At 38.0% G+C, this 23,284-nt stretch overlaps 1 protein-coding gene across 3 annotated transcripts in view; it reads right to left on the bottom strand.

Moving 5' to 3' along the window:
- Window positions 1-23,284, bottom strand: part of LOC5577062 — a 338,285-nt gene that overhangs the window by 63,967 nt on the left and 251,034 nt on the right. For all 3 annotated transcript variants that reach the window (XM_021857529.1, XM_021857530.1, XM_021857531.1), the window contains one exon: window positions 22,141-22,514. In XM_021857529.1, coding sequence (XP_021713221.1) covers window positions 22,141-22,369 — 229 coding nt within the window. In that variant the 5' untranslated portion in view covers window positions 22,370-22,514. The remainder of the gene's footprint in view (window positions 1-22,140; window positions 22,515-23,284) is intronic.

Below are 23,284 nucleotides of genomic sequence, written 5' to 3'. Positions count from 1 at the left end.
TTTTTCTATTATTTTCTGAGAAAATTTTGCGGTTTCCAATAGTGTTTCCGTATCATCTTAAAGCAATTTAGCGAACACTAAACAATTGACAACCATATATGTCGTGAAACGGTATATAATCCGGGGTGGCGAATAACTGGTACATGGCGAATACTGGTACACCTTCCCTATCTGTAAAAATATGTTTATGAATTTCAAGAAGAATTTGTGAGAAATCTATGTGGAATTTTTCGAAGCCATTCTCCAAAAAAGTTCTTCGACAATGGCAAGAATTTTACTTAGAAAATTTCAGGATAAATTTCTTACACTTAAAAAGCATCGTGAATGATCGTAATAGTGTTGCTTCTTATATAAAAAGTTGTAATCAAGTATAATCAGGAAAGGGTCCAGAATTGTCGTTTATGACTGTAATTTGAGAAATTATATTCGAAGTATTTCAGTAGCCGAACACATCTTTGTTCAAACAATCTGTTTTATCATATCAACTTGAATAGACGCTAAAAAAGGTTATCTGACAAATAAATTTCAGTGAAGTAATAGCTTTGTTCAGTTTATTCATACGACATATAACATAAACTTTTCAACATGCAAATTATCGGATATGTATCTTCTTGTACAAATCGTACTATTTTCGGTTCAAATTAACCAATTGAGTGGCCTGGAATTTTTCTGGAAAACGACTGGAAGGTCATGGAAAGTCAGGGAATTTTATTTTCAAAATTGAGTCGACACCCTGCATAAACAGAATTTTAGCTGAATAAGTTGTTAATTACCTACCAATGTTACTTGGGTAGGCCTTCAGGTCCATCAGTGATCTTTCGAATATTCATGATTAAAGTTAATATCCATACAGACTTATTTAGTTATATTTTACCAAGGTTTTTTTTAAGGGTTCTCCAAGAAATACTCAGGAAACAGATAATTGGGTCTACAAGCGTAATAAATGATCTTTCAGGAAACTGTGAACAAGGATAATATTCATACCAGCTCATAAAGCTAAGCTCTACCGCAAAAAATAACGATAACGATGGTTTAAGGTTATCCAGGTCCTCAGATCTAATACTGTCTAAATGGTGTCTGGAGTTTATGAACAACATGGATATACCATTTACGCCCTATATGAGTATGAAGCCCATTCCTAGATTTCCGCGAGATTTTTGGGTACGCCTGTAGATTCATAGTATTACGTCCCACCTTTGTCAATCATCTATGTTAAGCCAAAATCTTCAAAATTCTGCTCCAGCTAGTTCTTAATAATTATTGGAATTAAAAATGCACTTCATGTTTTTTCAGGATCCTTAAAAACACGACTTAACATGTAAAGTACTGCTCAATTTAAAGTTCATTGGTTTTGTAACAGAACTCTTAAATTATCATTTGAAGTGCACGTGAAATTCGAAATTCGAAATTATTTCATGAGTCCACGGTAGTCCGACAACCAGGAAGGAACGTCCATCATAGCTCTGGTCCTCACAAGTTCCTCACCGTAGTGCAGCCGGGGCACGGTTGTCCTTCTGACATCAGCTAGAGTAAGGCTGTCCACCAGGGAGGTGCGGCTCAAACAGCGTCTGTTCTGGTATCCAGCGGCTGAGTATGAAATGCTGTATCACGTCAGCTACATCTAAGGTGGCACGAGCCCATGGTCGCGACCCTGGTTAGGTAGCATATCGAATTTCTTACCAACCGCGGAAAATGGAGAAAGGAAAAATCATGAACGATATTTTCGGCAACCGACCTGGCAACGAAATAAGGACTATGATTGGGAACTCGGTACCTGGAATATCAGGACGTTAAATGTACCCGGACGGCTCGTGAATTGCAGAAGGTTGGAATGAGCGTGGCCGCTATTCAGAAAGTAAGATGGCCTAGATCTGGAGAACGTGAATTCAAGGCAGTGGATCCCATCGCCATCACTGATTTCAAATACAACATCTATCATAGTGGCAGCGATAAGCCAGACCATGGTGTCGGCTTCATAGTGATCAGGAAGCAGATGAAGCGTGTTATGAGGTGGAAACCGATTAATGAACGTATCAGTGTATTGAGGATACGGGGCAACTTCTTTAACTATAGTCTGATCAACATCTATGCGCCAACAAACGATAAACCCAACGACACGGAGGATGCGTTTTATGATTGTCTAGACAATACCTACGGAGAATGTCCAAAACATGACGTGAACATTGTTATCGGGGATGCCAATGCTCAGGTCGGAAGAGAGTCCGTTCAATGATTGGAACGGAGAGCCTCCGCTCCGCCACCAATGAAATGGGCTTAAGAGGCCTACGGAGACTGCCCAAAACAAGACGTCAAGATAGTCATCGGCGACGCATATGCGCAGATCGGGAAAGAAGATTTCTTCCGACCCGTCATTGGAACGGAAAGCCTTCATTCCGTTACCAATGATAATGGCCTGCGGCTAGTAACTTTCGCCGCAGCTAGAGGGATGGCCATCAGCAGCACCTACTAGGCACACAAAGACATCCGAAAGCACACCTGGATGCACCCAAATAGTGAGATATGCAACCAAATAGAGCACGTTTTGGTGGATGGTCGGCATTTTTCGGATGTCATTGATGTAAGAACCTTCAGAGGTCCAAACATCGACTCTGACCTCTATCTCGTTGTCAGTAAAAGTCGCGCACGGTTGTCTACCATGGCGAACACAAAAGCACAGCGTCCGTTGCGTTCCAATATTCAGCGCTTATCATCAGACGACGTAGCAGTTGGATACCGCCAGAAGCTTGATGAGCGGACAAGGGGAACCAACGTAGACGACAACCTCAATAATCTATGGGAGTGTATCCACAGAGCGGTGAGCAGAGCAGCGCAAAAGCTGATAGGTACTACTCAAAGAAGATCTAGGAACGGTTGGTTTGATGAGGAGCCAGCAATACCAGCAAAACAAGGAACATGATGTATATAATCTACAGGATTATATACATATTACGTAAATTATTGAGGAGAGGCCAAAGATCCACTAAATATATGTGAAAATTTCAAATGTCCCATGCTAAGATTATAAAGTTGGGGTGAATACACATGGATATTATTAATTTGTGTTCATAGAATGTTTATAAAGATGAAGTTGTGGTGAATGATTGGTTGTAAAAAGAAATACTGATTTATTTTTACAAAACAGAAAAATGTAATTATTTTTAGATAATAAGTACTGTCGAACCTCATGGTTTGTAAATAAACAATAAGATTAATTTATGCGAAAATATTTCAAATTCTATTAATTCTTCAATATTCAATGAGGAAAATTTCTTCAAGCTTCATCAAATAAGTTGAAACGTGATAACATAGAAATATATTTTTAATACTTAATAATAGCTTGTGGCAAGTCATATAGTGTCATATTTTACATAGTAACAAGTTCGCCATCCGTGAACTTCACTGGAATTAGAAAATAAAGACTCACATAAACTATAGAGGTGTTCTCCGATTAGAAAGATTCCCTGAAGTTAGATTATGAAGGAAAGAAAAGTGTCGATTTTACCCCAAATGAAAGTGTCGATCTTACCCCGAGTGGACATTTATTTTTCAATAGCGTTTTCATCTGTCGAAAAACCAAAAAAATATTTCTCCTTCATGTTGTATCAACGTTATAACAGTAAATGATGATGTAGACGCAGAACAAATAATGACATTTGAAAAATTTCACATACGAAATAGTTAAAGAATAACAGCGAAATATTACAACTGCTGTTGCTTCTATGTTATCCAATATGATTTTGTTGTTTATTTTGGCAGTTTCTTGGTAGCGTCAGTTGGAATGTCAATCGAAACACAACATTTCACAAGTTAAGATAGAGCGTGGTGGATACTGCATGAAAATCTGCTCAAAACATGGAAACTCAAAGGGTGTCGATCTTACCCACAGTGTCGGTTTTACCCTGATTTCCCCTATAAGACACTGATCCTTCCGGTTGCCCTATACGGCCATGAAACGTGGACGTTAAAAGAGATCGACCGGAAAGCGTTCAGGGTTTTGGAGCGTAAGGTGCTTAGAGTTAGCTTTGAACAAAACCCATAGAACATAAATACTATGTTTTTTTTTTGAAAAAAAAATGCGACAACCAGAAAAAAAACTGGAATACTTAATTAATTTAATCAATTTTAATGGATACTAGATTCATAGAACGAAACAATGTTTAAAAACCATACAGTAAAAGCATTCAAAAACTAGAAAGGAGAGAGAAAATTGATCAATCGGAACTAAACAATTGATGCTTATAATGCCGAGAACAGAACTTGGAATTACTCTCATTCGATTTAAAAAGGATTCATAACAGATAATCGTTTCTTTTAGGTATCTTAAAATAGGTTATTTGACGATAGTAACAAATGCACGAAACATTGCTGGATTTCTTGGAAGTGGCACTTAGGGAAAAGTGGCAACACCCTGTCTGAGGCCAAATTGTCGAATACTTGATACAACGTTTGCCTTCGTAATTTAACATTTCAATAAAAATACAGTCGACTCTCCACATCTCGATGTCCTACGTCTCGATATCTCTCCCTAAGTCGATGATTCTTCATTCTGCATACATTTTCACTCTCCATATGTCGATATCCTCCTTATTTCAATATCTCCCTATCTCGATGTGATTTTCATTCCCGATTTTCTCCGTATGTCGATATGCCCATTATCAAAGGTCACTAGACTAGACTTCACGGGTTCAAAACAATTTACGAAGACGAAATGACGTCTGTTTGTTTTTGATTTTCCTGGTAACGGAGTGATTTTCAATCTTGTATTCATTAATAAATTGTTCTGTGTCTCGATCGCTCCTTATCTCGATAGTCCCTTCAATATCGAGATGTGGAGAGTCAACTGTAGCATCATTCTATATACAATTTAAAAAAGTATTTATCGTAACATCAAATAGTGCCTTTGTTCTTTTGGATAAATTTGGAATATTAGAGGATTAAAAAGATGCAGATCACCTAAAAATTATATTAAAAAATATGAACACAAACAGTCGGATTTTTCATTGTATATAGCTTAAAATCGACCAAAATGTCACTTACACCTCTCTGCATTTAGGCCCCTCAGTTCTTTGGACCGAACATCTCATCCAAAACTCAAATACTTTTCGTTAGTTTGTGGAATTCCAAAATGTGCCGAATTTTGTTTAAGGAGCCCCCTTTATAAAATCTGACCCGGGCCCCTCGAAGCCCAAATCCAGCACTGAATATATCGAAATATCATATGATATATTTGAATAGAGCAAAAGTCCTAAATCGCTAAGTTATCTGCCGTTTAGTTTCCTAAGATTCGCAAATAATTCTTTAAACTCCAGAGGTTTCCAGTATCTTGCCCGATATAGGCATTATATAGAGCATTGCGCACATAACAAGTGCGATCAGAAGTGCGGGATCGCGAATAATAGTGCGGGATTGCGTCGGATCGATGTGGTGTCTTCATCGAACTTGCTCAGCATGAGAATAAGTGCAGTGAAGACACCAGACTGATCTGACGAAATCCCGCATTTATTTTTACGATTCCGCGCTTATAAAGTGGTCCATTTAGCTGTACAATTTATAATACATGAGCAATTCTCGCTGAAACCAGGCCGCCATCGGCACGCATCGTTAGAATTCCAATTTTATGTCACTTATCGCTAGAATATGCTAAAACTAAAGGGTGGTCCTTTCGGTTTTCTCAAATTGGTGGACCCCTAGTAAGTCAGCTAGCTAAACAGTTTGCGAAAAAGCCCATTTTTTGATAAGTCTTACGTATTTTTTCGCGTGATATGTCTCATATTTCTATTGGAAGATATAGCAAACATAGTGGCATCGTATTCGTGATTAAACGTCAACATCCCACCGCAAAATCGCTAGTGTTTGGAGGTGATTTTAACCTCCAAATTGCCAAATAACCTCCAAAACATTACCTCCAAGTTAGTTCTAATAACTTCCGTTATATGAAATATGGTGGCGCGTCGATCGTCGCAAGTTTATCGTTAAACAGCCAATAAACTAATCTACGATGACGTCAGGCCGCAACTTCCAGCGGGAAGAAAACCATTACTGCGGGCCGCGTTTACAAAAAATGAACAATTTCGCTGCACATTCATCCACTCAATGTTCATCCGGTGAACATTCATTCACTGGATGTTGGTCCGGATGTCATTTTATGTAAACACGGCCCGCATTTACAGCGGAAAAGAAAAAAAAAAAGTCGACAATAAAAGAAGACCGTGGATAAGTCCATAGAGGAAGTTTAAAGCTTTCATTTAATGATAAAAAAAGATTTGGCGTTCATTTTGAATTTGGCCGCTATCTTGAATGTCGTCTTAAAAACCGTTTTTCCACCGTTAGCGCATTCGTTTTGAATTCTGAGATCACCATTAAAAAGCTGAGGAAAAACTGAGTAAGATATGCTGCAAAAACTAGGTGAGCAATGGTATTTACCCTATGAAATGAACGATTTTCTAAATCATGTTAACGATTTTGATGACTGTAATGACCTCTTTGTGAAAAAAGTCAGTAAACAGTGACTCGCCATCCGCCCTGAAACTGTACAAAGTAGTGCCATCAGCTTCCTGTGGAAAGTACGCAGCAGCCTCCAAGCAGCATTCCATCCAATTATAATTAGACACCTCTATTTAACAGGAAAAGCAATTCGCTTTCTACAAACTCCCGTCAGCTGTTCCGAGCATAGAGCTACTAGATGATGGCGTGCAAAAAACGGGAGGAGCCATAATGACCACCCTTTCGTGCCCGATCCGACCGACTCTCACTCTCTGTAATCAAATTGAGTCCAGAAGGCGCGACGGAACGGAAGACGACGGCGACGACGGCTTACCATCTGATTCCAATATTGAGGTTAGGTCTTCTGTTCACGACTTTCTCCCCGCATGGCACCATGTTAAACACACGATTGACCGTCCTCTGGCGCTGCTGCGTGATGGCCTCGATCTTCGCACACGATCGATTGTATGCTAATAACTATACTATCCATGTGCGCAACGCACAGAGGTCCAGTTTTTTTTAAAAAAAAAGCTGGTCAAAACCCATTTTCTTGATATGATTTTAACATGTTCCACAAGACTTTTCAAAAACAAAAAATAGCAAAATATTTTAAATGCGAAATTTTTGTCATGAATTTCTAAGCCTGGACCACTGTGGGTCAACGGGGTGGGTCTGATGATGATGATGAGTACACCACACAGACCGACTAAAAAACGGGTTTCCGATGAAATTGAAAGCCGCGCGCTTATTTTTTTAAAAGGGAAACCATCGAAGTCGTCGTCGTCGTTCGTCTTGATCATGGCTTGCTATGCGCTGCGCTCACATGATGATGATGCATCAGGAGAAACTGGGTGAAACTCGACTTGGTCTGGCTTTGGGAAGTACCTATAACTATGAATGGCGACGGTGGAAAAAATTTTCACCATATGGATATTGCGATTATTCCTTAATCGATTTTCAGTTCGGAATCCAATTCACTTTCTCTCGAGGTATGGGACCTTTATCAAGTGGGAAAGTAAGGAAATCGGCTCTTGCTCAAACAAATGAAGTCCGAACAAGGATGTGTAGATTTAGTCAAAAATTGGTGGGTAATTTATCCCAATGTCCACTTAGATTGAAGAAAAGAAAGCAAAAAGAAAAACTTTTCCTTCGGCTTATAGAGGTCTATGAAAAATCGTTCATGAGTCTGAAGAGCTTCTTTATCACAAGATAGCTGAGAATGTATCTCCCAAAAGCTGAGAAAGTATCACCCAAAAAATCTAGAATGCACACAAAAGCTGAAAAAGTTTTTTTTCACAGAGGCTGAGAAAGCTATTTCAGTGAAGCTGAGAAAACTTTTACATAAGCTGTGATACTTGCTTACAAAAGCTGATAACACTTTTTGAAAAACTGAAAAAGCTTCTCACAGAAGCTGTGATAGCTTCTCGTCAGATGCAGAGAAAGCTTTTCATCAGACGCTGAGAAAGCTTCTCATCAGAAGCTGGGAAAGTTTTTCTGCAGAAGCTGAGAATGCTTCTTTTAGAAGCTGAGGAAACTTCCTTCAGAAGCTTAAAAAGCTTTTTCCAGAAGCTTAAGGAGATTTTTTTAGAAGCTGAGAAAGCTTCTCACTGAAGGTGTGAATGCTTCTCACAGAAGTTTAATAGGCTTCTAACAAAAGCTGAGAAAGCTTTTTTACAGAAGCTACGAGAGCTTCTTTCAAGAGCTGAGAAAGTGTCTCCCAAAAGCCTTCTCCACAGAAGCTGAGAAAACTTTTTACAGGAGCTGTGATAGCTTCTCACAAAAGCTGAGAAAGCTGTTACACAAGCTGAAAAAGCTTCTCACAGAAGCTGTGAAAACCTCTTACAGAAGCTGTAAACTATCACCGAAACTAAGAAAGCTTCTCATCAGAAACTCAGATGAAGCTTGAATGCTGCTAAGCAAGAATCTAGAAGGCTTCTCAAGAAGCAGAATTCTCTTCTAAGCTGGATAGTTTCGCTTCCAGAAACTGGAAAGCTTTTTTCATTGTTAGAATGGTGATTGCCATTACAATTTTTGAAGTTATTCATAGTCAAATGTTTTTCAACGTCTTTTTAGATTTATTTTATTGCTGCTAGTTCAAACCCTCTTGAACAATTCTTCTGGAGAAACAATATTTGTGTCGCTAGTTAAAACAGCTGAGCTGTTGAATCAGTTACGATTGTTGCAATCTTTAAAAAAAAGGAAAAAAAAAATAGTCGTTAATCCTGCTTAAAATGTAAAGCATCGAAACATTTCTCATTGAAAACCCTTGTCGTAATAGCAGTCACGTTACAGGAACACTTGTTCGATGGGGGTAATAAAGTGCCTCTCCACCCCATTAGTAACATAGTATTGAGTGCACAATGACAGGTGAAGAGAACTTCATAAATCATTCATCGAAAGCACGCGCATCCATCCATCATTCATCGAGAGCTGCCGGCAGCTTTAAAAATAAACCTGCCCCAACCGAATGGAAGCTTCCTGTTATTTATTTCCGTCATTCACTGTAGATTGTTTGAATAATCCCGATCGAAAACGACGAGCACAGTTTGATGCGGAAAATCCCCTCCGTTCAGAACACGGAATAATTTATGGTCCATCCCCTCGCCAGACATGAACGAATTTATGGAGCGCTATTGTTTTCATGATCACCCTTAAAAATCCAAGTAGCCCAAGGTTGTTGCCCATTTCTGAAGCAAGCCCTTCTTCGGAACAAACTGCGATGCGAAGGTGCTCGAAACAACTTTCATGTTGTTTAAATTGTTTTGATGGCGAATCATTGATTAAGTTACACTGCCCATAGTCGCATAGTCGACGTATGTGCCAATAAGACCAAAGATCAGTTTTTTTATTGCTGCAAAGATTTTGACGTCTTTGGTAGTCTAGTACGGAAATAAAAACTGCTGAGCTTTTACCGAAATTCTTTAAGAGCCAGTTCGCAAGAGCCGCAACCCCTTTTGAGCGGTTCCACGCCGTTTCGCAAACCCGATTATTTTTGTATTTTTTGAATCGCCTGAAAATTTGCATACATATTCTTTATGACCAAAAATGCCATTATGCACTTCCATACCGCCATTTTGAACCACGCCTTATTTTTGAGAAGGGCGTATCGGAAAATGCATGACAAATCTTTAAAAAACCGTAACTCGAAAACGGTTTGTCCGATCGATTTGAGATCTTCTACAAAGTTGTAGGCATTGCTTAGGACTATATGAAGAAAAATATGCACGGTAAAAAAAAATACAGATTATTTTATTCTCCAGAAACGCAGTTTTGATTTTTTTTATTTTTGGATATGTTTTAGGGGACAACTTATGTGATTTATTGCACAATGTTTCAAAATGGAAGAATTATGGACAAAAAAGTTATGATTTTTTTAAAAATAACGGATTTACAAAAAAAAATCGAAATAGAGGAAAACAATATTTTTTTATGTGATTATTTGAAAGTACAGAAAAATTGCCATCGAAAAGTACTTAAGTAAATTTTTACTAGGTTGCATCAATTTCGAAGTATACTCATATTTATATAAAACTAGTGGTCCAGGCAAACTTCGTTTTGCCATCAAGTAGGCTTTTGAAAAACGCTATAGATCGTCCCATACAAAATGACAGTTCCGTGCACTATCGTTTTTTCAAGTTTTCCGGTGAATATCTTGGGATTTGCATATACACAAACACGTCGGAACCCTTGAAGAACAAAACGGAGAAAGAATCATTTAAATCCGTTGAACCGTTCGTAAGTTATTTCGTGACATACAAACACCATTCCATTTTTATTTATATAGAAGATTTTCAAATAAAAAAAGAAAAAATAGGCCCTTTGCAAGCATATTTCGTGTTTCTCCATTCCAGAAAAAAATTATTTTGATTGAGCGAATCGTAGCTAAATCGTTTATCGTTTGATCAAAACACTTATGCTTAAGTATTGAAAAAAGAGTGCACGGTAAAAAATATAAACGATATTTTCAAATTAAAATTTGAAGCTAATAGTTCTTAAAAACCGCAACATTGATGTTTTTAATGCGGTTGTTGTAGGTATTGTTGAGGACTATTTGGAAAAAAAATATGCACGGTAACAAATAATGACCGATTTTTTTAATAAAAAAAATAAAATCGATTTTCTATGAAAATGCATCTGTGATTTTTATTATTTTTGGACATGTTTTAGGGGACAACTTATGTGATTTATTGCACAATGTTTCATAATGGAAGAATTATGGACAAAAAAGTTATAATTTTATAAAATATTACAAATTTTGAAAAAATCGAAATAAAGGAAAACAATATTTTTTTTATGTGTTTATTTGATAGTACAGAAAATGCATTGGAAGAGTACTTAAGTAAAATTTTTCTAGGTTGCATCAATTTCGAGATATACTCATACTTATATAAAATTTTCAAATAAAAAAAAAGAAAAATAGGCCCTTTTCAAACATATTTCGTGTTTCTCCATTCCGGAAAATTTTATTTTGATTTCAACAACACAAACCAAGTCAAGTCAAGTACACAACACTGAAGACGGCTTTACAGTTGAGGTTGAAATACGCGTATCTGTCGAAGGATGCAATAGTAGAATTAAAAGGAACAGTACTACTCATCTTTTTGTATCTTTACAGGCATTCTACTAAACAGGCTCCACAAGGGTTTTCATCACTTTTGCCCGTGTTAGTAGGTATGATGAACAAACACGTTTTTCCCATATCCATACATTTGGACATGGTAAATTAATAAAAGAAAAACGATGCTTTTTTTAAACGTACTTCATAGGTACAAAAATAATGCCCAAATAAGTTATCAAGTTTTAGCATTGTAGCAATCATCATTGAAAAAAATGCGGTACAAAAACTTCGTGGTGTGAAGTACCTATGTAGTATATAAGGTAAGTCTGAAACCGTGAGAGCATCAGTGTTGTATCAACAGTAATTGTTCAGTGATTGTAGGTGACGTTTATTTGCCTGTAAAATTGACGTGCTACGAAAGAAGATACAGCATTATATTATGGATTAAGGAGGCGTTTTACAGAGGTATTTATTTTTGTTGTGCGTGAAGCTGTACAAATATCATTTTTTTTGCAATGAGTTATATCAGTTCAAGATGTATTAAAGTGTTCAAACAAAGTTGTTCGAAACATTGTCGAAATCGTACGAAAGATAATATTCAGAAATTGGTTTTGTTGGAATTTGCTGAACAGAATAAATTAAATAGTAAGCCTAAAATTTGTGATTCTTGTCGTTCAAAACTGTCTAATTGTACTCAACTATCTAGTAGCGATGACTCATCGAGCAGTGATGAACATGTAACTTCTGATACTGAAATGAATGTTCCAAGTCAGGAGTCTTTGGTAACTGTACCGTCGATGACCTCGGTCAATACGACTGATTCTGAAATAGGTGAGTGTTCACAAAGTGTAAATATTGAAATTTTTAACAAATCAATTTCCAGTATTTTAACATCTCCAATTTTAAAGATTTGCCATGCATTTTCCGATACGCCCTTTTCAAAAATAAGGCGAGGTTCAAAATGGCGGTCTGAAAGTGCATAATGGCATTTTTGGTCATAAATCTGTATGCAAATTTTCAGGCGATTCAAAAAATACAAAAATAATCGGGTTTGCGAAACGGCGTGGAACCGCTCTTAGACAATTTTCGAGCTGTGACGATAACAAGAAAGTAGTTGATATAATTAAGAAATAAAATTGCAGTATATAGGGTAAGTGTACCAGTTATGGACATAATGGTTTCCTATTTCGCCATACGTTATAACTTTAATGTCTTCAAATTTTGAAAATTTTGGTGTGTTTTAGTAGTTAGATTTAAGAGATATATCTTGATGTTAAAGCATTCAAAAAGACTTAAAATGTGAAAGATATCAAAATGTCACATATGGCCAAATAGGGAAACACTATGGCCATAACTGGTACACTTTCCCTATATATAAAATATAACAAAAAAAAAAACAAACTCTTTCTCCATGGTTGTACAATCTTGCCGCGATGAGAGGGCTTTAACCATTAGCCGGGCTTAGCCCTGGGGACCAAAGGTACACCGTTGTGATAGAATCACATTTTTAATGCCACGTTTAGATTTACCGTGTATATCTCGGAAGTGATGCATCTCAGCTAAATTTTACTTGAGTTTTTTTCGATAAAAAAATTTCATATTTAAAAATATATAGTTATTTTTCTGTACACCAAAAATATCGTTTTATTTATTTTTTTAAATAATTTATTTTTCCGTTTTGAGGCATTGTGCAAGAAATTACAAACAATATGCTGTAAAACATATCCAAAATCTAAAACATCAATTTTGCGGTTTTTAAGAACAATGAACTTCAAATTTTCATTTGAAAATTTCGTTTATATTTTTTTACCTTGCATACTTTTTCAAATACTTTAGTATATAGGTTTTGATCAAACAATAAAGAATTCAGCTACGATTCACTCAATCAAAATAAAATATTTCTGGAATAGAGAAACACGAAATATGTTTGAAAAGGGCCTATTTTACTTTTTTTATTTGAAAATTTTATATAAATATGAGTATATCTCGAAATTGATACAACCTAGAAAAAAATTACTTAAGTACTTTTCGATTGCAATTTTTCTGTAATTTCAAATAATCACATAAAAAATTATTGTTTTCCTCTATTTCAATTTTTTTTCAAAATCTGTAATTTCTTAAAAAATCATAACTTTTTTGTCCATAATTCTTCAATTTTGAAACATTGTGCAATAAATCACATAAGTTGTCCCCTAAAACATACCCAAAAATAAAAAAAAATCTAATCTGCGTTTCTGGAGAAAATCGATTTTAAAATTTTGTTTTTGAAATAAAAAATAATCTGTAACTTTTTTTTATCGTGCATATTCTTCTCCATATAGTCCTAAGCAATACCTACAACTTTGTAGAAGATCTCAAATCGATCGGACAAACCGTTTTCAAGTTACAGTTTTTTAAAGATTTGCTATGCATTTTCCGATACGCCCTTCTCAAAAATAAGGCGAGGTTCAAAATGGCGGTCTGAAGGTGCAAAATGGCATTTTTGGTAATAAAGAATCTATATGCAAATTTTCAGGCGATTCAAAATATACAAAAATTAAATTAAAAAAAAAATCGTCATGTTCGGTGGAATTGCTCTGCTATACGACGTGGGGAATTCATCACTTCCGAACAGTAAAAATCGCCGATGAGCTTGTCAAGCAAAATCTTCGCTCGAAGCCAAACATTGCCCGGTTCTGCATAGTCGGGATGAAGTAAGTACATTATGGAACATCCAACAGCTCCGGCAGATTAATTGTGTCGTGAAACAATGTAGGAACTCACGGGAATTTTGCCAAGAATGTTTATAATTTCACTAGAAAACATCACAGATCGCCATGGGACACGATGGACTACGGTGAAGAAAGTGACAGTTGGATTTGTGTAACGCCCTGACCATACGAATTGTTGCATAATAATCACGATTTCATGACTTTTAGTCATGATATCATGAAACAAAAAAAATATATGAATTCATGACTTTTTGTTCATGAATCCGGCAGTGGATTTTTTTCCGTGCATTATTGGATGATGCAATTCTCACCTGCAACAATGAAGCATTTTAAGAGCAATAAAGGTTCTGCCACGAATAAAAAGATCAGACGTTCAGCTTGGATCGAGAAGTTCTTGCTGATCAAGTGTCAATCGGTACAAGCTAGACGTTGAAATGCTTAATATCTATCAGAAATTAATTCGACTATGGCGGCCATTAGCGCTCGTGAAAAGCTAGATGGCCGTCACAACCAGTAGAGATCGAAGGGTCTGATGTCGTCAAACTTGTTTCGTTTGATAACTGGTCGATAGCTGAGAGAGACTCGCGAAGACGAAAAATATCAACGTCATATGCAGCCCACATTCCGCTGTCACGAAACGTCAAATGCAGCCCGTCGTGAAAAAGTGAAAAGTATTGTATTCAAAATAAATTATTATTAAAAACCTCAATCAGTGGAGCAGTTTTTCCAAAGATGATAAATCTAAACACAAGACTAGTTAATTATAATTGGAGCTACTAGTTCCGGCGCTGCAGTCTTGGGTAATCAAAACGACTGTTTTAGATTTTTCCCTGACGTTTCGACTCTAATCGGAGTCTTCTTCAGGGGAGACTGTAATTGGGCTTGATTAGTGATAGGATTACATAGATTTTAAGTGACTTACATTCTGTTTAGTCGTATTTCGTAAGGTGTAACATAAAACTGTCGGTGTCAAGTTTGGGGAAATACATCGGCTGTGAAAACCGAATTTTAACATTATTTTGCATTTGGGACTGGCTTAATTTTTAACCTACATTATTCTATTAAGTGAACTGTAGCTTATGTTTTTTCAAAGTTTCACTTAATATTGCCACTACTTTACACTGCACTTGTGAAGGCGGTAACGGTTGGTTCAAAGATGGTGGGTTGATTGATTAGTTTCAGGTTTGAAACATTTCACCCATAAATTTTAGAATGGCTGCGTACGTTGTATTTAACCCTTCTATGTCTGTTCGGTGATTTACTGTATTTGGTGTGTTCACTATGTGACACATTTCTAGGAATGTTAATGTATTTGTATTTCTACTACTATCCAACACTGTTGTACAATTCAGATTAAAACGATGATCTAGATCTATGCAGTGTTGGATGAGTGCTGTTTTTTCTTTTAGTGTTATTATTTCCATATCTGTCTTGGTGTATCCTAAATCTGTCAACCTGTTTATCTTATTGAGGTGTGTTTTGTGTCTTGTTTGCAGTCTATTTTGCGTCATATTGACCATTGCACGAATTTTTAGATTCTTATGAAATTGTTGATTTGCCAGATACAATTTGCACACTCACTAATAAGAGTAGGCGTGTGCTTCAAAAGCTATGACGTTTCAAAATTGTTCAAAGCTGTGAGATAAATTTTATCAGAACAAGTTCATTTTCGCGCACATTTACATTCCGGCGTGATTTTTTTAAAGAGGTATTGAAATCAAATTCAACCATAATATGCATCGTATTAAGTTCACCAAGCACACAGTGAATGGGAGATGTCGTTGCGTTCTAAGCAACTGTCAAACTATTAAGCAGGTGTATGTGTGAAGTGTGAAAATATTCACTGTGCAACAATTTTCTGCACAGTAGTCTAATAAGGTGCAAAATGCTCAATACCTATGTAACAATGTTGACAGTTGTTGCAAGGTATTTTGTACACTATTTTGCTTCTGTCTAGTTTGTTTTCGGGGTCTTTTACTAGTGTATGGAATTTGTTGATGGTTTTGATTTGTTTGCATGCTATGACAATATTATTGTAATCATTACTGAGGATACGGACGATACGTTCTGAGAGGCCTGCTACATATGGGATGAATCTGTACATACGATTTTCCTGACTGTTTGTTGTTGCTGGATTTTTATCTATTGCTGGGTTATGTTGAGGTCTGATGTCTGGATCTGAAGGAACTGAAGTGTTGGGGAGGGAAATTTGTTGTGGATTTTCTTGGGATGTTGTCGTTTGGTCAGTTGATGGCAGAGAAGTTGGTGGAGAATTATCTGGCGTCTGGATAGATGGTGGTGTTCCTGGGTGGTTGAAGTTTTGTCTTTCAGGTGCTGAATTGGAAATTGTTGTTGTTGGATTGGAAACCATATTCGTCATTGGGTGAATTGATGTGGTTTGTATTTCAGTGGGAAAAATTTAAAACAGTCGTTTTGATTACCCTAGACTGCAGCGCCGAAACTAGAAGCTCCAATTCTCCCACATCAGTCGAAATCTCCTCGCTTAAGTTAATTATAATGTCTGCCACGTTTGCTGGCATGAAATTTCACTCAAAATGCCGTTTATGCTTCGGTGTGATTCAAACGCAATAGTTTTTTGCTAAGATGGTCATGTGAGAGCTTGAACGGCTTGCTCAAGATCGATGTAAATAATGAAGAGAACAAGAAGAAAACTCAGCAATCGCAGAAAAAGAAGACCGTCTCCGCGAGTCTCGTCTCAGGTCGGTAGTAAATATCGATTTACAGTCCTTTGGAATAAAAGTCAAACGACAGAAGTCAAACTTCAGGTCGCCAGAGGTGCTTGCTTTGATTTTGTCGAAAAATCAACGCTTACTTTATAGGTGCAGCTTTCTGAGCTGTTAGTTTTACGAGCTCGAAAGTAGGCATATGATCGTTAATCGGTAACACGCACCCATACCGAATGCCATTTGTCAATTAGGAGTGCATTCGGGCATTTTAACCACTCTTCATCGTTCGTTAGGACTGTTATAAAACCGAACTGAGATTGATCTACATAAAAATTTATTGAGTCACTGCCGGAGCTGTCAGATAGCACCGGTACCACTCTATTGCTAATTAGAAGCGAGCTGCAACCAATATTATCGACAGCCGCCAGAGTCGAGTAGAACCCCCTAACACAGACAAACAGACCACTCGTTTATAGATATTTAACAGTATCTTTTTGAAATATGCAATGTGTTATAAGAAATTTGTGATACGTGTTGCGTCGAATCTATAACAAAAGTTCGGAATACAAAACGTCGAAAAGACAGAAGGTCTAAAGACAAAAGGACGAAAGTACAAAAATTCAAAGTAGGAAAAAGAAAATACAAAATTTCATTATATTCAAAGAAGGAAAATTTTCAACCCAGCCAATCATTTCCGACCTTTTGTTCTTTTTGAACTTTTGTCTTTTAAGCGATTTGTACATCGACCTTTTATCCCTCAAACTTTGACGTCTGCTTATCTGTACCTCCTAATGTACTCCGTACAGCTACTGCCGCAAATGCATACAAACGTTTGCCGATTGTGGCATTCCGCACCTGACATTGCGTGTCCCACGATAAGTGTACGGCGAAGGTGAACAGTGCAATTTCGCATTTAGGTTAGGTTATTAATTTATATCATCGCTCGGTCCACAATACTTACCGCGCACGCCATTACAACAAAGCCATTTGGACGGAATGCACGCAAATGGACGAACTGTACGGTACACCTTGCTTGTGGTCTATACGGCCTGTCAATCTGAAGCATCGATCGATTGATATGTATGCACCTTGCCAACCTCTCTTACGAGGCGTTTGTGCTTCGGGTTCTCTATGTTTGCTTTGATTGGCTAATTTTCGTTCGAAGGGCTTTCGCAGAAATTCGCTTACGTATTGCGCAAACAGTGTCCTACCCCTTTGTCTAATTATTGAAGTCCGCGATGAGCATGGCGAGGCGATGGACGCATCATGCATTAGAATGACTAAATTATTGAAACGCTAATTTGCCGGCATGAAATATTTATCAACTTGGAGATGCCTGCCTAGCCCTGAAATGTGTCGGCCAGGCCTGGCAGGGGTTGAAGCGAAACAAAGGAAAATTAACGCGATGTTGTCGTCGTCGTCATCGGTGGAACCCTGCGCCATTAAGGCAAACAATAGAATCACACTGAATACTTAGAAGCCGGAGACGCATAGCTGAAAGCAGCACGGAACGAGCTCAGCCGGTTGGACGGTCGGTGCAAGAAACTTTCGCTTTTGTGCGACTAAACAGCTCAACGACTGAAGAGCGTCGGGCCATGCTGGGTATGCAAGAATGTGATGGCGGAACGTTCGACTAACTTTATTTGCATTGTTGGAGTATTATCTCCGCCGGCAGTTCGGCTTGAGCTGTCCGAATGACACACTGCTTGGAAAAGCGAGACTTTTCGGCATGTTTATTTATCATTTAATTCCCCTAGTATGTATTCATAAATAATTTAAAAGTTCTAAGCATTCGTAACCATTATTGACGTTTTGTTCAGAACGAATAACATTGATTTGAGCAGTTGAATAATTTAAATCTTGTGAGACATCTGTGATTGTTTTTTACCAACCTATGAATATTAACTACAACCTCATTGTCTGTAGGAAACATTTTCAGCTTCTGCTGAAAAAATTTATAGTTTATTTCAGATTAGTTCTGCTTTATAGTTTTTGGTGGAGAAACTTTCCAACTTCTGGAAGCTTCCTAGCTTCTGGCTGAGAATCTTTCCAATTTCTAGCTGAGAAACTTTCCAGTTTCTAGTTGAGAAGCTTTCCAGAGTTTAGTTGAAGAGCTTTCCAGCTTCTAGCTTGGAAGCTATCCAGTTTCTAGCTGAGAAATTTCCAACTTTTAGTTATGAAGCTCTTCAGCTTCTAGCTGAGAAACTCTCCAGCTTCTGCTGAAAAGTTCTCCAGCTTCTGCTGAGAACTGCTGCAGCTTCTGCTGAGAAGTACTGCAGCTTCTGCTGAGAAGCTCTCCAGCTCTACCGAGAAGCTTTCCAACTTCTGCTGAGAAGCTCTCCAGATTCTGCTGAAAAGCTCTCTAACTTCTGCTGAGAATCTCTCCAGCTTTTGCTGAGAAACTCTCCAGATTTATCTGAGAAGCTCTCCAGCTTCTGCTAAGAAGCTCAGAAGCCTCTGCTGAGAAGCTCTCCAGCTTCTGGAAGCGAAGGTTTCCAGTTTCTGGAGAAGAAGCTTTCTTCTGGAGAAGAAGCTTTGTAGTTTCTGCTGAGAAGCTTTCCAGTTTCTGCTGAGAAGCTTTTCAACTTCTGCTGAGAAGCTTTCCAGCTTCTGCTGAGAAGCTTTCCAGCTTCTGCTGAGAAGCTTTCCAGCTTTTGGAAGAAAAGCTTTCCGGATTCTGGAAGAGAAGCTCTCCAGCTTCTGGAAGAGAAGCTCTCCAGCTTCTGGCAGAGAAGCTCTCCAGCTTCTGGCAGAGAAGCTCTCCAGCTTCTGGCAGAGAAGCGCTCCAGCTTCGGGAAGAGAAGCTCTCCAGCTTCGGGAAGAGAAGCTCTCCAGCTTCGGGAAGAGAAGCTCTCCAGCTTCTGGAAGAGAAGCTCTCCAGCTTCTGGAAGAGAAGCTCTCCGAGTATATCCCATTAGGCATAAAGACGTTTGGCATAAGGATGTTAGGCATAAGTATGTTAGGCATAATGGACGTTAGGCATAAAGACATTAGGCATAATGGATGTTAGGCATAAAATACGTTAGGCATAATGAACGTTTGGCATAAAATTACTTGCGTGTGTGCCATTCAAAACTCTTGTCATTTAGAAAATTGTTTGGGTCCATCTCCAAATTCCATTACGTTGATGGGGGTGGGTGGATGTTCTTAAGATGTAACAGCTCATAAGTGAACATTCCATAATTAATTGGTTAGTTATAAATTACTATTTTCGGTGTTTTGAAATTTGACAATTATTCCATTATCGCAAGATATGGAATAAGATTGTTGTCATGGTCATTGTTATCATTCTAAAGTCTAGCTTAATCCATTATTGTAAGTATGCATTCATGTTTGCGATGTGCAAGTGTTATTAATTTCTAGAAATGTTCGTTTTGGTGAGTATATGCCATATTTTGTTATATTTCTCTTACATAATTGCGTTAATTCTAAAGAAGATTTCCATATAATTTTTAGTACTTGATTAACTTGAAGACAACAATCTAGAGTTAAGTCAAAAATTCATATTATGAACTTCAACAATAATATTCTGGTAGTGTGACACCAAGAAGAGCGCTACATTCCAACTCCGAGTCTGCTCATCAATTTAATGTAGTGAAAACAGTTCCTTTGCCTCTTTTGCCAACAATTTTCGATATTTTCAAATAATTTTGAACAACCACATATTTAAGCACCTTGAACATATATGAAATTCGTCGAGTTTGAAAAGTAAAATTTGATTTCAAAGTCAATTTATCAGTCAAGTTCAAATTTAACATAGCATAGTATTCAGAACTTAGCATGACGTGCATTTTTATGGAAATATTTACATCTACAATTCCAAAAACTATTAGAACAGCAAGAATCCACAAAACAGCATATTATTGGAAGAAGGTGATTTTTAAACAGCCTTCTCTTCCAGATATTAAATTAAACGTATAATTGTAAAGAAGAGCCTATGATTCAAAGAAGGGATAATTTATGATGGAAGTATTAAGAGTAATAATGACATTAATTACTGAATAAGTATGTCTCGAAAGAACAGTTTAATTATAAAAGAAAAAAAAATGCTGATTAAAACATTAGCAGCACTAACTCCAGTAATTTTGGTGACAGTATAACTATGAAGAACAGCCTTCAATTTAAAGAAGGGATAATCTCTGATGAAAAAATTGCCAATAATATGTGTACAACCAAACTCAAAAGATGAGCAGCAGTTACAGTGTCGTTCTTATTCTTGGCATTACGCCCCAACCCAAGTTCTTAGTTAAGTGTTCTAGGTGCACTTCCACAGTTAGGGGTCATGTACAAATTATGTAATGCTCCAAGGGGAAGAGGGGGTCAAGCCAAGAGTGACAAGCCTTACAAAATTTTCGAGGGACTCATACAAATAACGTGACAAAATGGGTGAGGGGATCGAAAAAGTCGAAATTTAAAGTGACATAATTTGTGTACCATCTCTTATTAAGCAAAAGTTTGCTTTGGCAAAGTAATAATTTTTCATTCTTATTTGTGCACGATACATGAGCACGATTATTCATGGCCAAGGACCATGGATCTATTTGGAACCGAACTAAAATACCTTCAGCATGGCTTGACTCTATGGTAACAGAAGTTACCACATGCTAATCATTTAATCAAGTGTTTTCCTAGAAATTGACCTCAAAGGATTCACAACTATGGGACGACTGCAAGACAATCGCATTTCAAAGACACACTGTTATCATTGGAGCCCTCTACAATTACCAAAAAAGTCAGCTCACATTTTTTACCAATTTCAGTTTTCATTTGGAAATTATGCCTATCGTCCATTATGCCTAATGACCATTATGCCAAACATCCATTATGCCAAATGTCCATTATGCCTATCGTATTTATGCCTATCGTACTTATGCCTATCGTCCTTATGCCTAACGTATTTATGCCTAACGTATTTATGCCTAACGTCGTGCACCCAAGCTCTCCATCTTCTGGAAAAGAAGCTTTCCAGCTTCTGGAAGAGAAGCTTTCCAGCTTCTGGAAGAGAAGCTTTCCAGCTTCTGGAAGAGAAGCTCTCCAGCTTCTGGAAGAGAAGCTCTCCAGCTTCTGGAATAGAAGCTTCTAGAAGAGAAGTTCTCCAGGTCTTGAAAGAGAAGCTCTCCAGCTTCTGGAAGAGAAGCTCTGCAGCTTCTGGAAGAGAAGCTCTCCAGCTTCTGGAAGAGAAGCTCTCCAGCTTCTGGAATAGAAGCTTCTAGAAGAGAAGTTCTCCAGGTCTTGAAAGAGAAGCTCTCCAGCTTCTGGAAGAGAAGCTCTGCAGCTTCTGGAAGAGAAGCTCTCCAGCTTCTGGAAGAGAAGCTCTCCAGCTTCTGGAACAGAAGCTCTCCAGCTTCTGGAAGAGAAGCTTTCCAGTTTCTGGAATATAAGCTTCTAAAAAAGAAGTTCTTCAGGTCCTGAAAGAGAAGCTATCCAGCTCTGGAAGAGAAGCTTTCCAGTTTATGGAATATAAGCTTCTGGAAGAGAGGTTCTCCAGGTCCTGAAAGAGAAGCTATCCAGCTTCTGGAAGAGGAGCTTTCCAGCTTAAGGAGAGAAGCCTTCCAGCTTCTGCTGAGAAACTCTCCAGCGTCTGCTGGATAAAATACAAATGAAATACGTAGATTGTTGACCTTCACCTTCACCTGAATTCGACGTGAAATCGAAACATACTTGCTGTATTTGCAAAAAAAAAGTAGGACCAAATACTCACCGCTACTACTACTGCTACTGTTATCATCTAAGGGTGTACAACTGCCGGCGAAGATCTGCGCACAGACAATCGTAGCCATCAGAAGCACTGCCGAGGAGCAACGGCCCAGCTTCCACGCATCTCCTCCGGTAACCTTCGTCGTTCGCCGCTGTCGTGGACAGTGCACCAGCAGGCCATTGTGCCCCAGCTTTCTACTGCATTCGTCCGGTAGTCGCTCCATTTCTCGCATCACTCGGCATAGGATCCGGACTCCAAGGTTGGGGTTTGCGTTTTCGGTTAGTTGACCCCCGACTAGGTTCGTTCAAGTGTCTGTGTAGAGTTCAATACAGTTCGGGTGGCAATTGAGGTCGTTTCCTCCACTGCGGTTACGAATTCTGCAATCGAGAAGAGAAACGATTTTTCGAATTAGATAAATTATAATGAGAAAATGAGCGTTGAGCATAATCCATGTATCGTGGCTATATGTAATAAAGCGATGGAGGCGGCTGAGGCGGTGACTCAATGATACGCATCGCGAGGCATTTGGGGTGAATTTCGTTGTTGTGAAATCAAAAGGAGGTCTTCAAACTCATCAACTACTGCATGGTGGCGCGACGGGGGCAAGCGGTAGCAGGCCATGGAAAAGGTTACGACGGTCGGTGATGCGATGCCTGATATGGCGCACAACGCTCCCAAGGATAATTGGATTATCACCGACAGAAAGCAAACGGAGGCAAATTAAATCCGTTACTTGGATGACCAAAAGTACGAATCCGTGGTAATCCATGCATACACTGGAAGCTCAATTTACGAATCAGATTGGAGGTTCGTAAATAGAATTTTTTCATAGATTGCTTCAGATCTCAAAACGAGGGAATTTAGTTCGTTGAACGAGATTTTGCCGTTTTAGTCTGATCCTAAGAAATTCATCTTTGATATTTAAAGAAAATATGCTGTTTTTTCGAATCCCGGGATGGACACTCTAATCTATATTCCAGGAGGCCATTGTATGAAAAAGAATACAACTCAACAATTAATCATGCTTGAATACATGAGCCTATGGAACGCAAACAGCCTTCCAAATATATCAAATTATTAGCTAATACGTCAGTAGGCCTTGTAAATCTTAGGAACTACATTTCCTGAGATCAATGAATGATTGCAA

This window comes from Aedes aegypti, chromosome 1 (assembly GCF_002204515.2).
Source record: "Aedes aegypti strain LVP_AGWG chromosome 1, AaegL5.0 Primary Assembly, whole genome shotgun sequence".
In the NCBI taxonomy this organism is placed as follows: Eukaryota; Metazoa; Arthropoda; class Insecta; order Diptera; family Culicidae; genus Aedes; species Aedes aegypti.
The sequence above is the reverse complement of the archived record's forward strand: the minus strand, read 5'-3'. Positions and strand labels throughout refer to the sequence as shown.